The 21,427-nt window shown below is 54.6% G+C and overlaps 8 protein-coding genes across 8 annotated transcripts; 5 read left to right on the top strand and 3 right to left on the bottom strand.

The window, feature by feature from the left end:
• Window positions 1-693: 693 nt before the first annotated feature.
• G647_07710 (uncharacterized protein) lies at window positions 694-3,000 on the bottom strand (the record flags this gene model as incomplete). Its single annotated transcript, XM_008732023.1, has 1 exon — window positions 694-3,000. One exon carries the CDS (start codon window positions 2,998-3,000, stop codon window positions 694-696), a length of 2,307 nt encoding a protein of 768 aa, XP_008730245.1.
• A 640-nt stretch (window positions 3,001-3,640) lies between these two features.
• On the top strand, window positions 3,641-4,701 carry G647_07709 (uncharacterized protein; the record flags this gene model as incomplete). Its single annotated transcript, XM_008732022.1, has 2 exons — window positions 3,641-3,724; window positions 3,778-4,701. 2 exons carry the CDS (start codon window positions 3,641-3,643, stop codon window positions 4,699-4,701), a joined length of 1,008 nt encoding a protein of 335 aa, XP_008730244.1.
• Window positions 4,702-5,724: 1,023 nt separating this feature from the next.
• On the top strand, window positions 5,725-8,218 carry G647_07708 (transketolase; the record flags this gene model as incomplete). Its single annotated transcript, XM_008732021.1, has 7 exons — window positions 5,725-5,778; window positions 5,836-5,884; window positions 5,940-6,033; window positions 6,214-6,298; window positions 6,349-6,643; window positions 6,690-8,044; window positions 8,102-8,218. The coding sequence occupies 7 exons, from the start codon at window positions 5,725-5,727 to the stop codon at window positions 8,216-8,218; spliced, it is 2,049 nt and encodes a 682-aa protein (XP_008730243.1).
• A 997-nt stretch (window positions 8,219-9,215) lies between these two features.
• Window positions 9,216-10,262, top strand: G647_07707 (uncharacterized protein; the record flags this gene model as incomplete). The annotated part of the gene is made up of 6 exons (XM_008732020.1): window positions 9,216-9,425; window positions 9,493-9,582; window positions 9,633-9,646; window positions 9,715-10,008; window positions 10,057-10,192; window positions 10,248-10,262. 6 exons carry the CDS (start codon window positions 9,216-9,218, stop codon window positions 10,260-10,262), a joined length of 759 nt encoding a protein of 252 aa, XP_008730242.1.
• An 820-nt stretch (window positions 10,263-11,082) lies between these two features.
• Window positions 11,083-13,449, top strand: G647_07706 (polyadenylate-binding protein, cytoplasmic and nuclear; the record flags this gene model as incomplete). The annotated part of the gene is made up of 2 exons (XM_008732019.1): window positions 11,083-13,238; window positions 13,293-13,449. 2 exons carry the CDS (start codon window positions 11,083-11,085, stop codon window positions 13,447-13,449), a joined length of 2,313 nt encoding a protein of 770 aa, XP_008730241.1.
• An 835-nt stretch (window positions 13,450-14,284) lies between these two features.
• Window positions 14,285-15,686, bottom strand: G647_07705 (uncharacterized protein; the record flags this gene model as incomplete). The annotated part of the gene is made up of 2 exons (XM_008732018.1): window positions 14,285-15,107; window positions 15,160-15,686. 2 exons carry the CDS (start codon window positions 15,684-15,686, stop codon window positions 14,285-14,287), a joined length of 1,350 nt encoding a protein of 449 aa, XP_008730240.1.
• An 818-nt stretch (window positions 15,687-16,504) lies between these two features.
• On the top strand, window positions 16,505-18,054 carry G647_07704 (uncharacterized protein; the record flags this gene model as incomplete). The annotated part of the gene is made up of 2 exons (XM_008732017.1): window positions 16,505-16,868; window positions 16,928-18,054. The coding sequence occupies 2 exons, from the start codon at window positions 16,505-16,507 to the stop codon at window positions 18,052-18,054; spliced, it is 1,491 nt and encodes a 496-aa protein (XP_008730239.1).
• A 997-nt stretch (window positions 18,055-19,051) lies between these two features.
• G647_07703 (uncharacterized protein) lies at window positions 19,052-20,470 on the bottom strand (the record flags this gene model as incomplete). The annotated part of the gene is made up of 1 exon (XM_008732016.1): window positions 19,052-20,470. One exon carries the CDS (start codon window positions 20,468-20,470, stop codon window positions 19,052-19,054), a length of 1,419 nt encoding a protein of 472 aa, XP_008730238.1.
• Between the last annotated feature and the right edge of the window lie 957 nt (window positions 20,471-21,427).

Here is a 21,427-nt window from a genome sequence, read left to right as displayed (position 1 = left end):
GGAGATAGCCGGCCCACGACACCATGGGAGGATATATACTCTTGGAGGGGCCTTCCTACCTACACTACCTACGCATTCACCTGAATACTGACGGCGCCGCCCATCTTCACCTGTTTGGGTGTGTTCTTCTCCAATGATGTGCGTGCCTTTCGTTCGACCATCAACGCGGCGTTCATCCGTGGACTATGTACTTGTACACAGTACGCCTGCCCAAGCGACTGCCACGGAAATCACGCATCATTACAGTACATGAAAGCCCGGAGGCGGGACTTTCACAACCATGGGTCAGTCTGCTCTCCCAAGTCCCTGCGCTCCGAGCCAGTACGGACCCTGCGCTAGTTAGCACCGGGACAGCACATGAAAAGGCTCGACCGCCCTTTCAGGGGGTCAAATGCTAATCTTAACGGACGTGGGATTGCCTCGGAACGTGCCTGATATCATCATGGTAATCAGTTAGTAGGCCGGTACAACTCATTTGTCATTTTCAGTATTGACTATCGATCGTTCACGCACACTATCGTTGCGCGCCAGTCTCGTTGATCGTCTCTCGGGAGGAAAATGCCCCGGCGCACTATTCTGTGCCGTTGTGCGTCGCTGCTGGAGTCGCTCTTCGTGGGCTGGACTCTCTGCTTCTGGCCCATCATTGCTCTCATTGTTCTCATTACGCTGTTGTTACCCAATGGTCCCAACCCTTTAAGATATGACAAACATGGAAAAGAGATACACGAGCGCCACCGTCGCTGGCCGGGTATCGCTAGAAAGGGATAGAGTGCGAAAGATACTGGTGCTGATGCAAGACACCGCCGCGTTACTCGCGCTCGCAGAGGCTGCTCTGCTGACACTGGTCTTCGGCGGAATGGTTGTTGCCGTGAACACTCCCGTAGGCAGACTGGTGGAGGGCTGTGGCCTTGAGGGAAGACCGCCGGTACTGGATCTGGGGCTCGAGGGTCTGGTGCTGACGTGGATGGTCGTGTTACTGGCGGTCAAATTTCCCGTTCCGGTCAGGTTGGACAATACCTGTGTTGACGAGACTGTCTCGGGAAGCGGAGCGCTGGTAATTATGCTGACAGGTGGTGTCCCAGGGGAGCCTGCCCTCGTGGTGATCCCTGGATCTGGTGTTTGCCAGTCACTGGCCTGGTCGTATAAGACGCCGTTGATGATGACACCAGCGTCGTTTGCCAGCATGTTCTTCTGATCTGTATCGCAGGTGCTGTTGACCGCACGTAGGTAGCATGTCGGATCTGCCATCGGAGGAGCCACATTCTCATATGTCGAATTCGCATCGCCCCAGGACGAGTATATTGACGGATCGGCGGGGAGGCCCATGCTGACATCGGTGCCCTCAATCACTCGTGAAAAGATGGTGAAGGCGGTCTCGGGCTGATACGCGGGTACTAAGTGGCCGGCATCGTAGATTCGGCTGAAGCTCAGGTTTCCAAACTCGCGGACGACTCCCCCAATATAGCTGCTGTTGGCCACGATTGGTGCATAGCCTGCAGTGTACCAAGGCTCGTAGGTTGGGCCGGCGGCACCGGCGATGGCAAATGAGACCGCTTCTCCACCCTGCCAGTTGCAGATATAATCTCTGTCTCCATAGATGAGAGCGACCCTGACACCAGAATTGAGCAGGCCAACCAAGTCTTGGATAATCCCATCTCGTGCATAATCTCCGGTCGCGGTGAATGCGTGGAAAACCGCGAGCGAATCTTGCGTATAGTTAACAGACACACCAAGTGCTTCCTGCACGGGTAGTTGATTGAGATACTCCAGGTACAAAGCGTTGGGGAAGGGATCCAGCACAGCTTGGGAGATATCATAAACAGATCGCCCCGATGTAGTGTAAGGACCGACCACGTAAGACTGGCAGTAGGACTGGGCTTGCGAGCACACTTGGTTGACCGTAGTATCATTTCCCAGTCCCAGCGGATCGAGGTTAGCTTCCAGCGCTCTGCAATCCGAGGTCTGTTGCTGACACCCATTTGCATTCTTATATGCACTAAGGGCATTCAGCTCTTGTAGCTGTGAGATGGCCTCAATATCATAGCTATTCTCGTATGCAAACTTTGGGTGAAGCGGAATCTGGGTAAACAAGTCAACCCAGCCATTGATGATGCCGAGTGACTTGAGCGTGACGTCAATGGTACTATTTGCAAATCCAACGTCTGTTCGTCGTCGAGAATTCTGGCTTCGAAAGAATTCTCCTGCGGCTGGACCGTACTTGCCACCGTAGGATTCCGTAAAAAGGTGGATCTCAGCAGTCGACTCCACAGCCTGTGTGCGCAATGCGGTGTTGTACTGCGGGAAGGAAGTGAGGAACGTCTGCAGAAAGTGCCACATAGAGTGTGCGGCGGCCTGGGACGTATTCGCGCTGAAGGATGGGTTTCCTGACCCAAAAGTGCCATTGAGGAATGTGTATGCAGGTTGCGTATCAGGGCCAGTTCTTGGAGGGATTACAGTGGTCTCATCCAACAAATTTAAAGACGAATTCGTCAGGACATCATATGAGAAACCAACCTGAGCAGGCTGGTCGATGAACACGATGTTGCTGCTTCGATCCCAGCCCCAATCTCGTGCGCTCGTGCCCAACTGGCCATTCGCGATTTCGACAACCTGACACGGACCGACTTCCTGAAAAAGACCAACCATACTGGAGGAGCCTGGCCCGCCATTGATAAAAATTGACAATGGAGCTGTCTCAGGCAATTGCCGGGCTTCGATGAACCAGAAGAAAGTATGGATGGAGTAGTTCCCCTGAGTGGGCTCCAGCAAGTTCGGCGGTAGCTTGATGTAGCCCGCGAACTGCTGCTGAGTTGCGAAAACCGTCGTGCAAGTCCCTGGAGGGACAGCTTTGTAGCTAATAGTAACATTTGGGGTGATCGGAGAAGGCAGTTCGATTAGAGCTCCATTGCCAGGCAGGGGAGGAAACTGCTCGACGGTAATCGAAATCCATGCAGAGAGGCTGAGAAGTGAACGTTTCAGCCACCGCGTCCATGGTGCCATACGCTACGTAAAAGTCCACTGATGACTCCGACCGAGTGTTGTTTCAGCGGTAGTTGCATCTGTCTAAGCTATTAGTTGGACCCCGGAATCCAACGCCCGGCAAGATCTTGCACCGGAAAATCGTTGGTGCTCGAGCAGGCAGAAAGATCATGCCCCGCCAACAGATTGACTGGGTCCGGTACTGTATCGCACTTTCAAGATGAATGCTTCGCAGGATGATGCCCCGATCGACAACAAGACACTTCGTGATGACTCGCTCAGGCAAGAAAACGTGAACTTAACGAGCGTGAAGCTGTCGGAGGGGCAGAGAGAAGGGCTAGAAATTGATGAATATGTGGTCAGTGTGACAATGGTGTTATTGCTGTGGCTGCAAAATGCAGTGGCCTTTTCCGGTTTAGTGCCGTGGACAAATGTAACGCGCGTGGCAGGACCGCCACATCACGTGATTGGACTGACACGTGACTGCGCCTGTCAGGACTCGATTTTGCGAAGCCCTGAATCAACTTTCCTCGCTTCAGCGCGCCCTCTGCTTGCATCTCAACTCTCACATCTTTCCACCCTCCGTCGCTCCGCTCAGATCACCCGGGCCTCAGCCTGGCTCACGAGTTTCTCCTCTGTGAGACCAGCAGAGGCATCAGTCATGGCATACAACGGCTACAACGGCTTCCATGATGATGTTATGGATGGTGTCGAGACCTCGGGGTTGAAGGTCACAGTCAGAGAGGTGAGCCAGACAACTCTTCACCCGATGATTTCACTAGATCTGATCTTGGACAGGTTGAGAGAGATCGATGCGACTTCGTCCTGCAATCCTGCTCTCTTGCCCTGGCAAACTCCTTGCGCCGCGCCATGCTCGCCGAAATCCCGACCATCTCCATCGATCTTGTTGACATTTCCATCAATTCTTCGGTCCTTCCCGACGAGTACCTCGCGCACAGACTAGGCCTCATCCCCCTGACGAGTAAGGGCGTGGACGAGAACCTGCTTTACACAAGAGACTGTGACTGCGACAGTAATTGTGAACGTTGCTCAGTTGTCCTTCGGCTCCACGCTCGGTGTGACAAGGCTGGCACGATGTTGGTCTTCGCAAGCGATCTGATCGTGAAAGAACCACGTCAAGATGGTATCGGCCAACCAGTTATCCGTGATGCTAATGGCCACGGTCCATTGATTGCCAAGTTGCGACATGGTCAAGAAATTCAGCTGGAATGTATCGCGAAAAAGGGGATTGCAAAGGAGCACGCCAAATGGGCGCCTACGTCAGCGGTGGGCTTCGAGTACGATCCCAACAACAAACTGCGTCATGTGGACTATTGGTATGAAACCGATGCGAAGGATGAGTGGCCCGTGGACGAGCGGAACGCCACATGGGAAGGGGACGAGTCTGCCGCGGACGCCGCCTTTGATCCTGATGCTGTACCAAGTGCATTCTTCTTCGATGTCGAAGGCGTGGGCACGCTAGAACCGGACGAGATTGTACGCGGAGGTATCGACGTCATTCAAAAAAAGCTGGCCGAAACCATTCGGGTCCTCGGAGGTGCTGAGGTTGCAGGCGTCGACGGGCTGAACGGAGCTCAGAGCCCTGATGGATACGAGCCGGCTCCAGCAAATGGCGCGTACACTCCCTACGGCGCTCGCATGGGCGGTGCTACTCCCTACGGCGCGACGCCATATGGTGCAGGCGGTTATGGCTCTTACTAGGCGTTACACTGAGAATGATTCTGCATAGCGTGGCGTTGGAGGTTCGAGCGTTGCTCCTCGGACGGGCAGGGCGCTAATGAACCGGCATGGTCCTACTTTCTCTTTAAACATACAACATTGGGTGGTGGACGAACCGGCAGGCAAAAGCATATACCCAGGGGAAGGCAGGTTGCACCGGGACCAGGATTTTGATATTATCTGGAGATCATCTCTGTGGCGTCGAGGTGAACGACATGATTCTGGAAGTGAAGGTCGCCAGGCACGAGGAGTGGCACTCGCGGTTGAGCTCGACGTGCTGAAACCCTCACGAAACGCGCGGGAGACCACCAGAAACAGACTCGGAAGGTTGTTAGTAAATGATGGTCACGCAGAATTCGCCAGCTTGAACAGGCAAGTGGGAAGCGCTCTACTGACTGGGCTTTCCGAAACGTAGTCAGCAATGCGCCGGCACACTGCTGCCGTAATCAGGCACATGTGGTGTGCGGAAAGCTGCGGACGCGTTTGGATGAACGACTTTGATAGGCACCGCCAACCATTGCTGCCCATGAGGTCGATTCCTTGTTCTGTTTCCTGTGCATCAGCGTTGCAGAGTGCGACTGAGCCGGCGGATCGCAGAGTATTTAGTCCTCGCCGACCCCCAAGCCCCGTGAACCCATCACTCAGGTAATTATCTTTTTTTCGACATTCGAGACGCACAACTTCTGACACGGCGGGGGACGGAACAGAAACAGCAGCCGAACCGTCGGAGCACAGAGGCATCCCGCCAGTCACGAAGCGAGTTTGAGGTCTGAGGTCACTGTTTGGGGACCCTGACTTGTCGTTCATCCCACCAAAGCATTTGCCCCGCCAGCGCCCGGCGTCACTACTTGCACCAGCACTGGCATGACAGTATTAGCCTCAATTGAGCCAGTTCCGACAGTCAAAAGCTCCTAAATTTTTCTCAACAGCAGCTCCTTCATTCTCAAATTCCTTCCTGTTCCCAGTCCAACTCCTCCATCCTCTTTCATCCATCAGACCGTCGCAATGGGGTACAGTGATCTCGATTGGAAAGCCATCAACACCATCCGGCTCCTCGCCGTGTGTTGCCCTGCCCCTCATTCATGCTTCAAAGATTTACTGATTGTTGTCCTTCAGGTCGATGCCACTCTCAAAGCCAACAGCGGCCACCCTGGCGCGCCCATGGGTAAGTCCATACCACTAGACTTCATTCTGTGACACCGCTGACGCACGCTGTGAAGGTATGGCTCCTGTGGCTCATGTCCTCTTCAACAAATTCATGACCTTCAACCCCAAGAACCCCGAGTACATCAACCGAGATCGATTCGTTCTATCGTGAGTACCTTCACACCAAGACTCTCATCGACATCTGGGCAAAGAGGTGGGCGGGAACAAAGAGCCTTCCAAACCTGCTGTCGTGTGGAGCAAGGCCACTCGTATCTGCGTTGGAAGCTGGACTTTTTCGCGCGAAGACAATCAACACGATTAGCAAGTCCTCCCACTAACCCATCCCAGGAACGGACATGGTTGCATGCTCCACTATGCTCTCCTTCACTTGTTCGGCTACGCGGTCTCCATGGATGACCTGAAACACTTCCGAGTTCGTTTCCTCTCCTGAGCTGTTTATCGACAGAAGCTAACCCACAGCAGCAAGTCGACAGCATAACCCCGGGCCACCCCGAAGCTCATGATACTCCAGGTATTGAAGTTACCACTGGTCCTTTGGGCCAGGGATTCAGCAACGCAGTTGGTCTGGCCATTGCCCAGGCACACACGGCAGCTGTCTTCAACAAGCCTGGCTATGAACTCGTCAACAACTATACTTACACTTTCTTTGGCGATGGCTGTGCTATGGAAGGCGTTGCGAGTGAAGCGGCATCAACCGCTGGACATTTGCAGCTCGGTAACTTGATCGCCATCTACGACGATAACCATATCTCCATCGGTAAGGTTTTGCTCGAGTGAATGCTCACTTTTGCTGACGGTCGTAGATGGTGACACCAAGTGCGCATTCACCGAGGATGTTGAGAAGCGATTCGAAGCCTACGGTTGGCATGTCCAGCACGTCAAAGACGGCGATCACGACCTAGAGGGCATTGAAGCTGCCATTGCAAAGGCGAAAGAAGTCAAGGACAAGCCTTCCATGATCAAATTGACGACCACGATCGGTTTCGGCTCGAAGCTGCAAGGCACCGGTGGAGTGCACGGAAACCCGCTCAAAGCCGACGATGCTGCGCAAGTCAAGCAGAAATTTGGCTTCAATCCCGAAGAATCCTTCGTCGTGCCCCAGGAGGTCTATGATATGTATCACAAGCACGCTGCCGAGGGTGCTGCCGCCGAGCAAGCCTGGAATGATCTCTTCAAGAAGTACTCGAGCGAGTTCCCGGAGCTGGCCAAGGACTTCAGCCGTCGTCTGACGAGGGCGCTGCCCGATGGGTGGGAGAAGAGCTTGCCGATCTGGAAGCCGACTGACTCCGCAGTTGCGACGAGGAAGACATCCGAGAAGGTCCTGGAGAGCATTCACGAAGCGGTTCCTGAGCTGCTGTCGGGCTCTGCAGATCTGACTGGCAGCAACAACACCCGATGGAAGAACGCCGTTGACTTCCAGCCTCCAAGTCTCGGTATCGGCGATTGGTCTGGTCGCTACCTGCGATACGGAGTGCGTGAGCATGCTATGGCTGCTATCATGAACGGAATCTCTGCTTATGGCACGCTCATCCCAGCGGGTGGTACATTCTTGAACTTCATGTCATACGCTGCCGGCGCTGTCCGCCTGTCGTCACTATCTCATCAGCGAGTCATCTACGTCGCTACCCATGACTCCATCGGCTTGGGTGAAGATGGTCCTACCCATCAACCGATTGAGACGTTGGTGCACTTCCGAGCTCTTCCCAATATGATGGTCTGGAGACCTGCCGATGGCAACGAGACCTCAGCAGCGTATTACATGGCACTTACTTCCAAATCCACGCCCTCAATTCTCGCATTGACACGACAGAATCTGCCTCAGTTGGAGAACTCGACACTCGAGAATGCCATCAAGGGCGGTTATGTTGCAATCGAAGCCCAGAATGCCGACATCACCCTTGTTTCCACTGGCTCGGAGGTCGGCATCTGTGTGGACACGGTCAAAGTCTTGAAGGATCAGCACGGTCTGACCGCACGTGTCGTCTCAATGCCTTGCACAGAAGTCTTTGATGCCCAGCCCAAGGATTACCAGCTCAAGGTCATTCCTGATGGCATCCCCGCCTTGTCAGTCGAGGTCATGTCCACTCTCGGATGGGAGAAATACTCACACGAGCAATTCGGTCTGAACCGCTTTGGTGCTTCTGGCCCCTACAAGGATGTCTACAAGGCAAGTTCTTTTCTCCTACCATCTGGTAGCTATGACGACTGACTTGAGCAGAAATTTGAATTCACCCCTGAAGGCATTGCCAAGCGTGCTGTTGCGACTGTCGACTTCTACAAGGGCATCAAGCCTCGGTCGCCAGTCAATCGTGCCTTTCAGCAACTCATCTAAATTGGTGATGTGAACCGGCATGCGGGAAATGGAGCGATGCGAGCACATTTGTCCGTACAACGGCAAGATAACGTCAAGAGCACGGAATGTGTGGAATTTGTGTCATTGGAACCACTGGGAGATGCCTTGAAGCAGGGCCATGCGGAGTCTCTCCCTGCCCGGCCCAGGGTGTTGCGTAAATAGAAGAGTTGAAAACAAGACATAAGACATCATGGTACAGGTGTGAGGCTCTTTCTGGACCCATCTCGCTTCAAGCTTCAGCTCGGGTGAAACTACGCGAGAGGCTCGCGTCGGGAATTTTCGTCGCCTGTGAAGCGGCAAAGGAGGCGTCGACTGTGCGTGTCTGGCTCGTTCGCAATTCTCCGAAGTGTTTCGAAGCCCGTGAAGGTGCCTTGCATTTGCTGCATGTGTAAACTTTGGTTTCTTGTGACGTGTATTCCAGACCCCTCATTGTCGCTTGCGCTCCCCTCGGACGCTCGAGCACTCGCCTCTTGTGCCCCAACAACGCCCCCAGCGAAAATGAAGTCAACTTTAGCCGGAGGCTTGACGACACCTGGGTCAAAGTGTCCACAATTTCGATGTCTCCCAAGCGCAATGATCCTGAGCAGACGCTTGTGAGCGAGGGGCATGTGCCACGATAACGCCTTCGGTGAGGGCACGCGGTCGATGGCTGTGCCATCCGCCTGCTCGACTTCTGCTGCGCATCACCATTGCCCAGCAACACGAGGCAAGACTCGTACAGCATATCCTGTATCTTCGTTCTGCTGAGCTCTATCGCCTGATTTAATGATTGCTACGGCCTCCGCATTCGGCATGTGCACCTTCTTGATCTCATCTAGGCCCCACTGTCGCTTCTCTGGTCCCAACCCTCCGCATTGACGCCTTCCTCAAGTCCTTTCGCACACTGGGACCTCGACGCAGATCGCGGCATCCCAGGTTACGCATACACAGTAGAGACGCACCCGCAACCGTTTAGTCAGCACTCCGCTGGCTAGGCATGGCCCCGTCCACGTGGGTTATTGTCGGAGCTTCACGTGGAATTGGACTTGAGCTCGTCCGCCAGTTGCTAGAACGAGGCAACCAGGTCATAGCAGCAGTGCGGGCACCAGAAACCGCAAATGAAATCTGGCAGCTCGCTGCACAACAGACGAGACCGGCTGCCTGCTTGATCGAACAGTGCGATGTGACCAAGGAAGCAAGCATCGATGTGAGACCGACCAGATGGCCCAGGCCATCGGTGGATGATATCCTAGAGACTCTAATGCGACGAACAGGCATTTGTCGGTGCGATGAAGAGGTTGATTGACAAAGGAGTGCGGATAGAGAATATCGTGTTGAACGCTGGCATCCTGAAGTATCCGAATGTAAGAATACGTGCAGGTAATGAACGCGAAAATGCTAATACTACCAGCAGAGAGCTACCGAGATGTACGATTGGAAATGACTCGTCCCAACCTTTCCGCTGGGGCAAAATACTTATTGCGTGTCATCTCCAGATCCTTCGGCGACTTTGCCTTGCATTTACACACGAACACGATAGGCCCGATCATCATCGCACAGAAACTGCTGAAGATCAGCGAAGCGGCACCCCCTGCGAAGGTGATCTTCATCTCGTCGGACTCTGGGTCCACACAACTGTTTCGAGACCATGAAGACGGATTCGGCGCGTATGGGGCTAGTAAAGCCGCGTTGAACCAGATGCTCCGGCACATGGCTGCCGAACTCAAACGGAGAGGGGGCAAGCATGCGGATGTCTGCGTGCTGGCCATGCATCCGGGGGAAGTCCAGACGTAAGTCACAGAGAAGAGAGGGGAGAGAGAAGCTGACAAGTCTACCAGCGACATGGCGAATATCGATGTAGACTGGGAGGTCGAAGGTATTATCACCCCGGAAGAAAGCGTGAGGAAGATGTTGGTGGTTTTTGCGGAGAAAGGGAAGGACGACAGTGGCACATTCTGGTGTTGGGATGGCAGGGTAAGCACAGGGACCCTCATCCTTGGTCGGTCAGCGGCTAATGAATGTCTGCCAGAAACATCCTTGGTGAAGTTGGGGGCCCAGGTCAGTCTTGGTTCAGTCTTGATTCAGTACCCTGTTGGACGCCATGGCGACGCCTGGGTCTTTTATGGGCGGAGGACGACGCGATTGAGCTGTCCAGGAAGGGATACAGTAGTTCGGTCTGTCCCAAAGGTCAATGCCACTGCTACGGCCATTGCGCTCGCCACTCGATGCTTCCAGAAACCATGTACACAGTACGGAGAGAAGGGAAGCGCAGAGGCAGCCACGACCATCTGGGGAGTGCCGTCGCGCTTACCGCTTTCGGAGTAGCGTGGCTTCTTGCCCAAACTTTTTGATTGCCTGACATTTTGGTCTGATTTCGACCGCTTCCTCGCCCATCGCCATCACCTTTTTTTCCTTACCCAACCCTCAGAACTCAGTTTCGTCGTTCGCATCGTCTGCTATCTTTGCAGTCGCTTGCTATCCTGGCCCTTTCCCCATAAAACAGTCCAGAAACCCACAAAAAAACGTGAAAACCCTCCCACAAAACCCCCCGGTCGTGCGGTAAGTTTCTCCATGCCCGTGCCTGCGCACCCTTTTTTCCGACTTCGAAAACTCGACCGGGCCAGGAGCGACATCTGACATGTATCACAGTGCTCGACTCTAGCAACATATCTCTTACCCAGACATCATCTTCATTGCTCAGGAACGACCGCCTTCCCTTTGCTCTTTGTTATCCTCGAAATCGAATAAAGAAGTGAGCGCTCCTTGACTCCACTCTCACCCGACAGAGACGAGGAGACATCCATTCCACAACCGACTGCCAGCGCAGCCTTGACGGCAGATTTTTCTAACATCTTGCAGCCAACATGTCTGCTACGGACGTTGCTGCTCCTGCTGCTGGCCAGAATGGCACCGCCGACGCCCCAGCCCAGAACGGCGCCCCTGCGATCGACACCAATGTCGCGCCTGCCGGTCCGGTCGACGGTGATATGCCTACTCCGTTCTCTGCCACCCCCAACACCGCGCAACACTCTGCCTCGCTCTACGTCGGTGAGCTCGATCCCTCCGTCACTGAGGCCATGCTCTTCGAGTTGTTCTCCTCCATCGGCCAAGTCGCCTCCATCCGTGTCTGCCGCGATGCTGTCACCCGCCGTTCTCTTGGCTACGCTTACGTCAACTACAACAATACGGCTGATGGCGAGCGCGCCTTGGAAGATCTGAACTACACCAGCATCAAGGGTCGCCCGTGCCGCATTATGTGGTCTCAGCGCGATCCCGCTCTCCGCAAGACTGGACAAGGTAATGTCTTCATCAAGAACTTGGACGCGGCAATCGACAACAAAGCGCTTCACGACACCTTCACCCAGTTTGGCAATATTCTCAGCTGCAAGGTCGCCCAGGATGAGCTTGGAAACTCCAAGGGCTACGGCTTCGTTCACTACGAAACCGCCGAAGCCGCCAATCAGGCCATCAAGTCTGTCAATGGCATGTTGCTCAACGACAAAAAGGTCTTTGTTGGACATCACATTGCAAAGCGAGACCGACAGAGCAAGTTCGAGGAGATGAAGGCCAACTTCACCAATGTCTACATCAAGAACATCGACGAGTCAGTGACCGATGAGGAATTTACGCAGCTGTTCGAGCCCTACGGCGCCGTCGTCTCAGCTACCATCACTCGCGATGAGATGGGCAAGAGCCGCGGCTTTGGTTTCGTCAATTTCTCCAGCCATGAGGCGGCCGCCAAGGCTGTGGACGAGCTGAATGACAAGGACTTCCATGGCAAGAACTTGTACGTTGGTCGCGCACAGAAGAAGCACGAACGCGAGGAAGAGCTTCGCAAACAGTACGAGGCTGCCCGCATGGAGAAGGCCTCGAAGTACCAGGGCGTCAACTTGTATGTGAAGAACCTGACCGATGATGTCGACGACGACAAGCTACGCGATCTCTTCAGCAGCTATGGCACAATCACCTCCGCCAAAGTCATGCGCGAAGCGTACGAACGCACTGACTCTCCCGCCACCGAGAAGGACAAGGAGAACAAGAAGGATGATGCTGAGAAGTCTGGTGAAGAGGCCCAGACTGAAACCAACGACAAGGATGAGGCCAAAGATGAGGCCAAGAAGGAGGCCAAGCCTGCCGGGAAGACCTTTGGCAAGAGCAAAGGCTTTGGCTTCGTCTGCTTCAGCAACCCAGATGAGGCTTCCAAGGCAGTCTCGGAGATGAACCAGAAGATGATCGGCGGCAAGCCATTGTACGTTGCCCTCGCTCAGCGCAAGGATGTTCGCAAATCGCAACTCGAGGCTAGTATCCAAGCACGGAACACCCTTCGCCAACAGCAACAAGCTGCGGCCGCCGGTATGCCACAAGGCTACATGCAGCCTACCGTCTTCTATGGCCCCGCCAGTCAGCAGTTCCTGCCACCTGGTGCTCAGCGCGCTGGCATGCCCTTCCCTGGTCAACCTGGCATGGTCATCCCTGGCATGCAAGGTGGGCGTGGACAATTCCCTGGCGGTTTCCCGCAGCAGGGTCGCAGCATGCCCCAAGGTCAACAGCTGCCGCCCAACTTTGGTCTGCCTGGCCAGATGCCATTCATCCAAAATCCTGCTCTGGTGAACGGTATGTACAACAACCCGCAAGCTTTAGCTCAGATGCAAGCCCAAATGGGTCGCGGCGCCGGTGGTCGTGGCCAGATGCAAGGCATGCAAGGTATCCCTCCTACCATGCAGGGTATGGGTGGTATGCGTGGCGGCGCATTCCCACAAGGTGGAAGAGGTGGAATGCAGAACATGGGAGCCCCTCAAGCTGGTCCTCGCATGCCACCACAAGGGCGTGGGCAGGTTCCACCTCCCCGAGATGATGCGCCGGCTGGTGGCCTCGCCAACCTCGCCTCAATGCCCCCGAACCAGCAGAAGCAGATGCTTGGTGAGGCTATCTATCCCAAGATCCAACAGATTCAACCGGAACTTGCTGGCAAGATCACTGGTATGCTTTTGGAGATGGACAATTCGGAACTTCTAGCCTTGTAAGTCGTGCCACTGGCCTACATCTGCCTGCCACTTGCTAACACTCAAGCTAGGATCGACGAAGAGGCTGCTCTTCGTGCCAAGGTCGACGAAGCTCTTACTGTCTATGATGAATACGTCAAAGGCCGTCAGACCAACGAACCGGCTGGTCCCAACGGCACGAAAGAAGAGGATGCCCCCAAAGCTGAGGGTGCCGAAGCATCTGCCTAGGCGGCCTTTGATCGACCCCGAATGTCGCTCTCTCTCGTGACACAAAACTTGACCCGCAAATTGCATGACCACTGTATTTCCACTTGAGCAATACGTCTCACACCCAAAAGTTTTGATATCCCAACATCTTACTTTGAGTGCTCTGCAATGAGGCTCCACGAACGCGGGACTGGGGCTGCGGTGTACTGACGGCGGCGAATGGCGTCTTTCTCTTGACTGTGGAGCTGGGTGGGGGCTCTCGATCCTCTTCGAGGTGGCTCACTGACTACGAGCCTTGATCTCGTTCGAGTGTATGATAGACCGGGGAGGGGCTGAATATGCTTTTTCTTATGTCACATGGTCGACTGAGCAAGTCCTGGGAAAATGGTCTTTTACTGGTGCTTTTTCCTGGGCTTTCTCGCAGGCCGGGGAGCTTCATTTGAGGAAACCCGGGCTAGGGCTGCGATTCGCCATAGCATGCATAGATAGACTTTTTCTTTTAATGAGAAACTTTTCACGTACAGCCATTGTCTTTTGACTCTGGTTCTCGGCCGCATCAAGAAGCGAGATGCCCGTTCACCCAGTTCGAGTGCTGCTCGAGGAAGACTGAGGCCGACTGGTCTCTTGGGTTCCTCGAATCCCATCATGCCTTTTGGACCTTGGATGGCTCAACGCTTCCTTTCCAGCTGCGCCACCGTTTGTTCGACTCTTTTCCAGCTCTCTGCGTAATCCTTCAATGACGGCCGCAGACGATGTCTTCTCCACGTCCGCCACCGTTACCGCGCACGTCCGCTCCAGCTCCGCCATCCTCTCCTGCAAATCCTCGACCGCGGCTCGATGCTTCCCTGGCAAGCTCCTAGTTCAGGTGGATCAGTTCCTGCTTCTCGAGCTCGAGGACTTGCACGTCCAAGATCAACTGCCCTTGCTGCTGTCCGTTGTCGTAGTCTGCTAGCTCCCGGTCCCAGAACTCGTCTGGATTCTCCTCAATGTCCCGACGTCGAGCGTGACGGGGCTTCATACCCTCACTCATGACCGCATTGAGGAGATCAAGCAGGGCGTTCCACTCGTCACGACGGGTCCCTTTAACATCGGAGTCGTGGTCGGAGTCGTGGTTGGGGGCATTGTCGTCCTGGCTGGGGGAGTTCCTAAAGAACTTGTCGAATCGTCGCAGATCGCCACAGCTCCTCGCGAGAGCGCGCAACGTGCTCATTGCGAGATCGACTGGGATGTCCTCGGGCCACGGGACTTCGTGGGAGAGCTTCTTATAGTCATCTCTCCATCCGACACAGTCCCAGCGCTTTCTTCGGAAGGCTGCGAGCAGAGCCGCAACGTACAGATACTCCACGCCCGGTCGTGCGTCAACACCAGGCCGAAATTCGAGTACTCTCCCGTCGAAGATATTGGCGCCGTCCGCGAAAATGCTGTGGTCCGGATCCAGGACAACGACCCTTAGGCATTGCGCATTCTTCTCGGTCAATCCAGGAACGATTTGGATTGCGGCCGCATCCAGCGCTTGCTCTATTTCCCTATGGAGGATTAGTCCATTCGCTGGGTCCCAAAGCTTTGCGTAGCCATCTTCGACAGGTAGTCCGAAGAGATGGGCCACTTGCACATCTCGAAGACAATTTTGGTACGATGTGTGCCACTCTGACGTCGCTTTTGTCGAACTTCCTCCCGTTCTTCCACGGGGATACAATAGGGCACCAACGTCGATCATCACCGGCTTCGTACTTCCTGACGAGATGCCGAACGAAATATGCCTGGTCAGTATTCCGAGCTTTTGACCAGACTTCCTTGTCCATAATACCGCTCAGCGGCATGTCGCTCACGCAGGTTGCCACGGCCATGGTCAGAGCCTCAGACATGCGAGCCTCGAGCTCCAAACACTCTCGAAGGGCGATACCTGCCTCGCGTGGCCAGTCGAACTGCAAGACCCACATCTCTTTCTCGAACTCGTGGAGGTGACGAGAATTCTCGCGTAGCTCTTCCGAGTTAATGCCTTGTTCTGACGCTTCGAGAACTTCCAGGTCCTGGAGCAAAGCCCTCCTCATGGATTTGCACCATGAGAGCTTAGCTTTGCAGTGTTCACGGATTTCCCTCCGAAGTTTGACCTGTCCATCTTTTTGCAGTTTCATCTCGCCAATTTCTTGTTTCAGCCTGCGGGCTACCGCTGCGTTCCTCTCGCGAGTGCCGTCAAGGCCATGGTCAAGCGCACAGGCCCGGTCTGGGATAGTGATGTCGTACAAATTGGTCGACATTCTCGAGGGCGAAGGGGACTGCGGTCAACTGGTGATAGACTGGGGCGTGCCGACGTCGTTCGTATACTGCTTGATCTCTTTTGCGAGGTGTTTGGGACTCCCCGTTTTCTTGGCTCGTGTTGCAGGGAATGGGGTCTGATAAAATAGAAGACTCCTTGGAGCTTAAAGGTCCTCGATAGAGAGGAGGGCGCGAAATCGGTTCACCTAGGAAGTCTGGATCAAGGTCCTCGATGGAGTGGAGAGAAGTCTCGAAGCCGTGTGCAGACTCGAGGACTCACCGTGGATTCGTCTCGTAAGTTTGGTATGACACCGATAGGAGGGAAGCGACAACCATTGACCAAGTGCGAGAGGAAAGTGGTTCTGGCCCAACAAAAGGATCCTTTCTTTGATATCTGCCTGTCTCACAGCGAAAGATGCAGGATGTGTCCCCTTAAATGAGTGCGTCGCGCCTCACAGAAGGTGCAAGGTTTGTGAAAACATGAGTGGCGGACAAAGGGCGAAAGGTTCTGGTGTTTGCGTGGGCGGCTAAGGCGAAGTCCTTCACCACAACCTGGAAGAAAGGATGATGCTCACCTTACAATGAGACCTGGAGGCTGTTGCAAACTTCAAGTCCATGGCCGCGGTGTGTGCGTGTTCACCGGGTGCGGCAGCAAGCTGAATCTCTCTTCACCGTCTCAAGATGGCTGCGCGCTTCGCGGTCAGTCTCATATCTGGGAATTCCTTCTTCTCCTTCCCATGCGACACTCCAGCACATTGTTCACCTCATGGCTTCGACAATGTCACGCGATAGCAGCCCGCTGTTTTGCCATTCCTCGCCGATGCCACGTCTGTCTTTGCGCCTGGAGGCCGACGTGGCGGATTTGGTTGAGAAGGCGCAGCAAACTCAGACTCTGAGTCCTGCTGTTGACCACTTTCTCGCTTCCCATCAAAGCGGTTTTTTCGCACTCTTCAGCCGCCAGATCGAACTCATCAAGTCTCGCTCGCAGGACCTCAGAGACGCTCAGATCACCATCTTCGACAAGGCACTGTTGGCCCTCACGGAACACCCAAGATGCCTCATGCACCCGGCGTCGGTCAAGTTCTTCTGCGAAGAGTATCTCAACATCGACCTTGGAGGACCCATCACACAATTGACCCGGACTCTGCAGCAGACAGTTCAAGTCCCCGAAGCACTGAAGCAAGGTAGAATGGCCGCTCCGTCTCTCCCATGGCTTCTTACCTAACGTTTTATTTCTCCCCAGCTTTGCCCTCCTCTGACGACGCTACCATGGTCGCACCAGACGTCGAACGCGAAATCAAGAAGCCTTCAAGACCATTGCCGTCCATTTCGCATCTTCGCAGAGACATGGAACCCAGACTAGGGGCGTTGTGGTCCGTCTACGAGATTGCTCGAGCCGATTACCTGATTGCGCTCGACAGAAACAACAGAGAAAAGACCATCACCACTGCCAAATTCCTCCGGGACACGGCCGAGAATATTCTGCTTTACCTCGAGAACAAGAACGCGGATGCGTTGATGATAACCGAGCTCGAGGGGACGTTCAAGCATGCGAAGAACACTGTTGTCTGTCTGACCGGTGGTAAAATCAGAAAGTTTGACAAGGCAGAGATTGAAAATCTCAAGGGCGTGCCGCGCGGGCCGAGTCGATTGAGCCATCCCTATTCCCACCAGTACCCCTACCCTTCAGACACCGAAAGCCGCTACAGCAGCACGGCGTTGCCCCAGGAATTGAGTACGTCTGACCGTCCTGCTGGGTATGACAATCGAGGCCGCTCGAGACATGGCGAGCTTCATGCTCGCCGAGACGTCAGTCCATACGCAGACCAGCCGACTCGCAGCAGTCATTACAGCTTTGGCGGTGAGACATCCTCGTATGCGGTATCTGCTTCCGACCCTGTCCGTCGTGGCCACTACAGCGAGTTGGAAGATCGAGATGGTCCGGAAAGCAGGATGGTGACGCCAGAACCAGAAACTCGTCGTGAATTCGACAACTGCCGAGAAGAGCGCAGCGCGTCACCTGAACCGTCAGCTCCCAGAGGCGATGGCGGACGTGATAGAAGCCGATCGCGCAAGTATCGCCGGCGCTATAGGTCCCGATCATCCGACAGCCGACATTATCGTCCATCTCTTCGACGCCGAGAGTTCCCACGCCAAACCAGCAGGTCTGACGATAGAGTCCCCGACCAAGGCCGAGCCACTGCCAGCAACGAAAGAGCCAAGATTCCAATGCCTGGACGTGGACACAGCGGGATTCCCTACGGTTATAATAGCGATAGACTGGTCGATTCGTATCGGCCTGGGGATCGCGGTGAGGATGATCTGAGTATGAACGAGGACGAAATTCGAGGAACCGACTCGTGGACGTGAGTCAAGCTGGCGGCAAGAGGGAAGCCTCCCGCCAGCTAACCAGGTAAGTCACACCCCGCCAAGTTGCCAGCTCGTTGCTGATCAGGAATCCACAGGAATTCCGTGGGGAACAGGACTGTCTGCTGTGATGGTCAAAACGCAATGCGTGCTTGATACCACAGGATCCGGGAAGATCGTATGTGTGCGCGCGCCGCCACCACGCCAGAGTTGTGATTTTCCAATGTTGAATACGGAGTACAGCAAGCTTAGACACCACGGCCCCAAGCCGAACTGGGGTGAGTGAGCACCAGGTTGAGGTTGGCCCACGCCGCTTTCTGTTCCAGGTTGATTGATCGATTGGCAAAGAGATATTGATTGGAGCCATGGATGCCACGGTTGTGCTCTAGGCGCAATCTTCATGTTTGATGGCAGACCATTACGACCCACAGGATCGTCTCGCTGTTGATACATACCCACCCCCCTTCATAGCGCGCAAGGCAATTACTGTACCAGGGATTGGGTTTCACTCTCGGAGCTTCCAAGTAGGTTTCACGCAGGGGTTCGTTCAGTGGCATAGTGGTAATCTCAGCGTTGGATCTCCTAGTCTGTGCTGCATTGTGTCCATAGCATCTGGACCTGCGTCCGCATTGGGCGTCGTCAACTTGCTGCTGAAAGGACCGAAGAAGGAAGGGCACAGAACGATAGGTAGAAGGATTGTAAGGGCTTCTGAGCTGAGAACAATTATGGCGCGTTTTGCCACGTATGCGACGTACGGTTGGGTAAATACATCTCGGGCGAAAAAATTCTCTCGCTTGCTGCTGACAGCACTCACGCCCAGAAATGCGACCAGCTTCCTGTCCTGTGTCTCGCGCAACTGATTGTGATTGTTCGTTCCCCTGCCCTGAACGTGTTTGTACATTTTGCTTCTGCGACATCCCGTGCCCCATCTTCACTCAATTTCTCGAAATCGTCAATGCCTCATGCACTGTGGAATGCTTTTCCCAGCGTGTTTTCCCACTTATGCCTGGCTAATGATATTCATCTGTGGGAAGTAGCTTCCTTGATCGTCCGTCTTGTCGTCGATAGGCCCATCCTCTACACTTGGGTTCAAGTTGAAACCATTCATGCCCGGTGTTTGCGGTAGCGGCGTATTGGTGGCGACCATGAGCATGACTGATTCCTGCAAAGGACTCGTATCCACGACTCGAGCACCGGGGGTTTCGACAAACGAGAGCGTAGATGCACGGGAACGGCGGCGTCGAAAGATCAGGGAGCTAGAAGGCCGAGATTGTGGTTGTGGTCGGACATGAGAGTCGCAGTCGGGATCAGAGGTATCTGTGTTCGAGTCTATGGCAGTGGTGCCATCACGACGGGCTCTGGTCAGGGCTTTGCGGATGGTTTGGCGGAAGCTGCTACGCTTGTCGACGGAGAGTACGTCAACCCGATCGTTGGAATGATTTTCAGCCGGCTGGTTGTCATGGAAATGATCTTCGCCCCAGTTGTTGTTATTGGAACGGCTCTCACAGGGTCTGGAGTCCGCTCCTGGCACATATGCAATATATTCCTCTGTTGCTGGATCGAAGTAGTCTACCTCGCCGTCCGAATCATCGATGACGATCCCAGGAATTGTACAGCTAGAGTGCAGAGCGGCAGGGTCCATTTGCTCATAGAATCGGGACCGATCAAGTTTTGGTAGGCCGATTTGTGCAACGATGCGAGCGTCAGAGACTCGTCGGTTTTGTAACTCCCAGAGTGGTGGCATCTGAACCGGTCTGTTCAGGATATCTTCCAACGATTGGTAGGCACGTTCACGGCAGGTTGGGCGGCATGTATGGCAGATCTTAAACGTGCAGGGTTGTGGTCGGGGGAGCTTCTGAGGCTGTGGCAGAGGTGGTGATGGAACCGGTATCGTCGAAAACGACTTCGTGCAAGGCTCCGGCGGTGCCATGGATGGCTCAGACATCCAGATTTTTTGCAACTCTTTCCAGTCGTACGCCTGCTTGATCTCTTCGTCGAGCGAGGTGGACGAGGTCGTTGAGAAGGTTGTGCTTTGCGGGATGGTCGAGAAGGTGCAATCGCCATCCGAGGATGAGGAGGATGCGGTAGAGAAAGTTGAGCTTGTTGGAGGTCTGCTGTCTCCCGATTGCTGTTCTGACACGACCAGATGGCGGACTCCCTCTTTCAGCTGGATGAGTTTCTTGACCTGCTCGTCGGTGTAATGGCCTTCTCCAATGGCCCTAATGACAGAGCTGCTGAGTGAATGAGTGGTGACATCTTGGTCGGCGCGGCTCCTCGAGGGACACGGCACGTCAGTAAAGTCGGACTCTGGCAGAAAGCCGCCAGTGTCTTGAGTGCAACGGTAGAGCCAGCCGATGCTGGGATGTTTGTTACAGATGGCGCACCTGAAGGACCCGTACGTGTCGAAGAGACGAGTCATGGTGGTATGCGTGCAAGGATTCCTCCTCTCCAGCCCGACGACGGCCCTTCGAACGAGAGGCATTGAGGCAGCAAAGGGCACGACAAGGATGAGTTGTGATTGCGAGGAAACACGCAAGGGAAGAGTGAATGGAAGATGAAGTTCAGTTGATGCCAGGCAGGAGCGCCTCGACACCTCGACACCTCGACACCATCACATCGATGCAACGACGACGTGGACTGCGCATGCTGCCGCACCTTCACTTTGCACTTTCTCCCTCTTCACGGTTACGCGCATTGCTCCTCGCTTCTGCTTCTTCTCACCTTCGTCCGCAGTTCACCTGATTTTCATGTGCCCAGCTATTGCAACATAAGCCCATTGTGATAGCGACTAGCTGCGCTGTGTTGTGGCCTCATGCTTAGACTTACTTGTCCACCTTCCCTGTGGCCGCCATAGGGTTATTGTAGAACTGATCGCACAGATGAAGTGAAGCAACAGGCGATCGCACCACTGACTACATACATGCCCGCCATGTTTATCTCTGGGCGCCATCGGCGACGGTGATTGGTGGAGCGCAAGGAGAGTTACTGTAGAGTGGGACTGGGCTTTCGCAGCTGAAATTGCCAGCTCACAACCTCGACACTCGACGAGCAGCCTGCCGTGGCGCGTCCATTCACCTGACAACTCTCTCCTGGTACGCGTGCATCGCCTCTCGCACACCTGCACCAACGTCGTCGGGGTCAGCTTACTGCCACCATAGTTGGTATTGCTTGAAGTCGCCGGCCTAAGCAGTGCCACAAAGTCCTCCGTACTCGTCCACGGTTCATCAGTTCGGTACTTGTAGACCTTCGAGTCGCCCTCCGCAATCGAGCCCCCGTCCCCATCGCCCATCCCCTCCACCAATCTAAACAGGGCCTCGGCACCGAGTCCCCTGCCTTTTGTCAACAACACTCTCGTCACCACCGATACCATTTCCTT

The sequence above is a fragment of the Cladophialophora carrionii genome, assembly GCF_000365165.1.
Source record: "Cladophialophora carrionii CBS 160.54 unplaced genomic scaffold supercont1.6, whole genome shotgun sequence".
Lineage (NCBI taxonomy): Eukaryota > Fungi > Ascomycota > Eurotiomycetes > Chaetothyriales > Herpotrichiellaceae > Cladophialophora > Cladophialophora carrionii.
The sequence above is the reverse complement of the archived record's forward strand: the minus strand, read 5'-3'. Positions and strand labels throughout refer to the sequence as shown.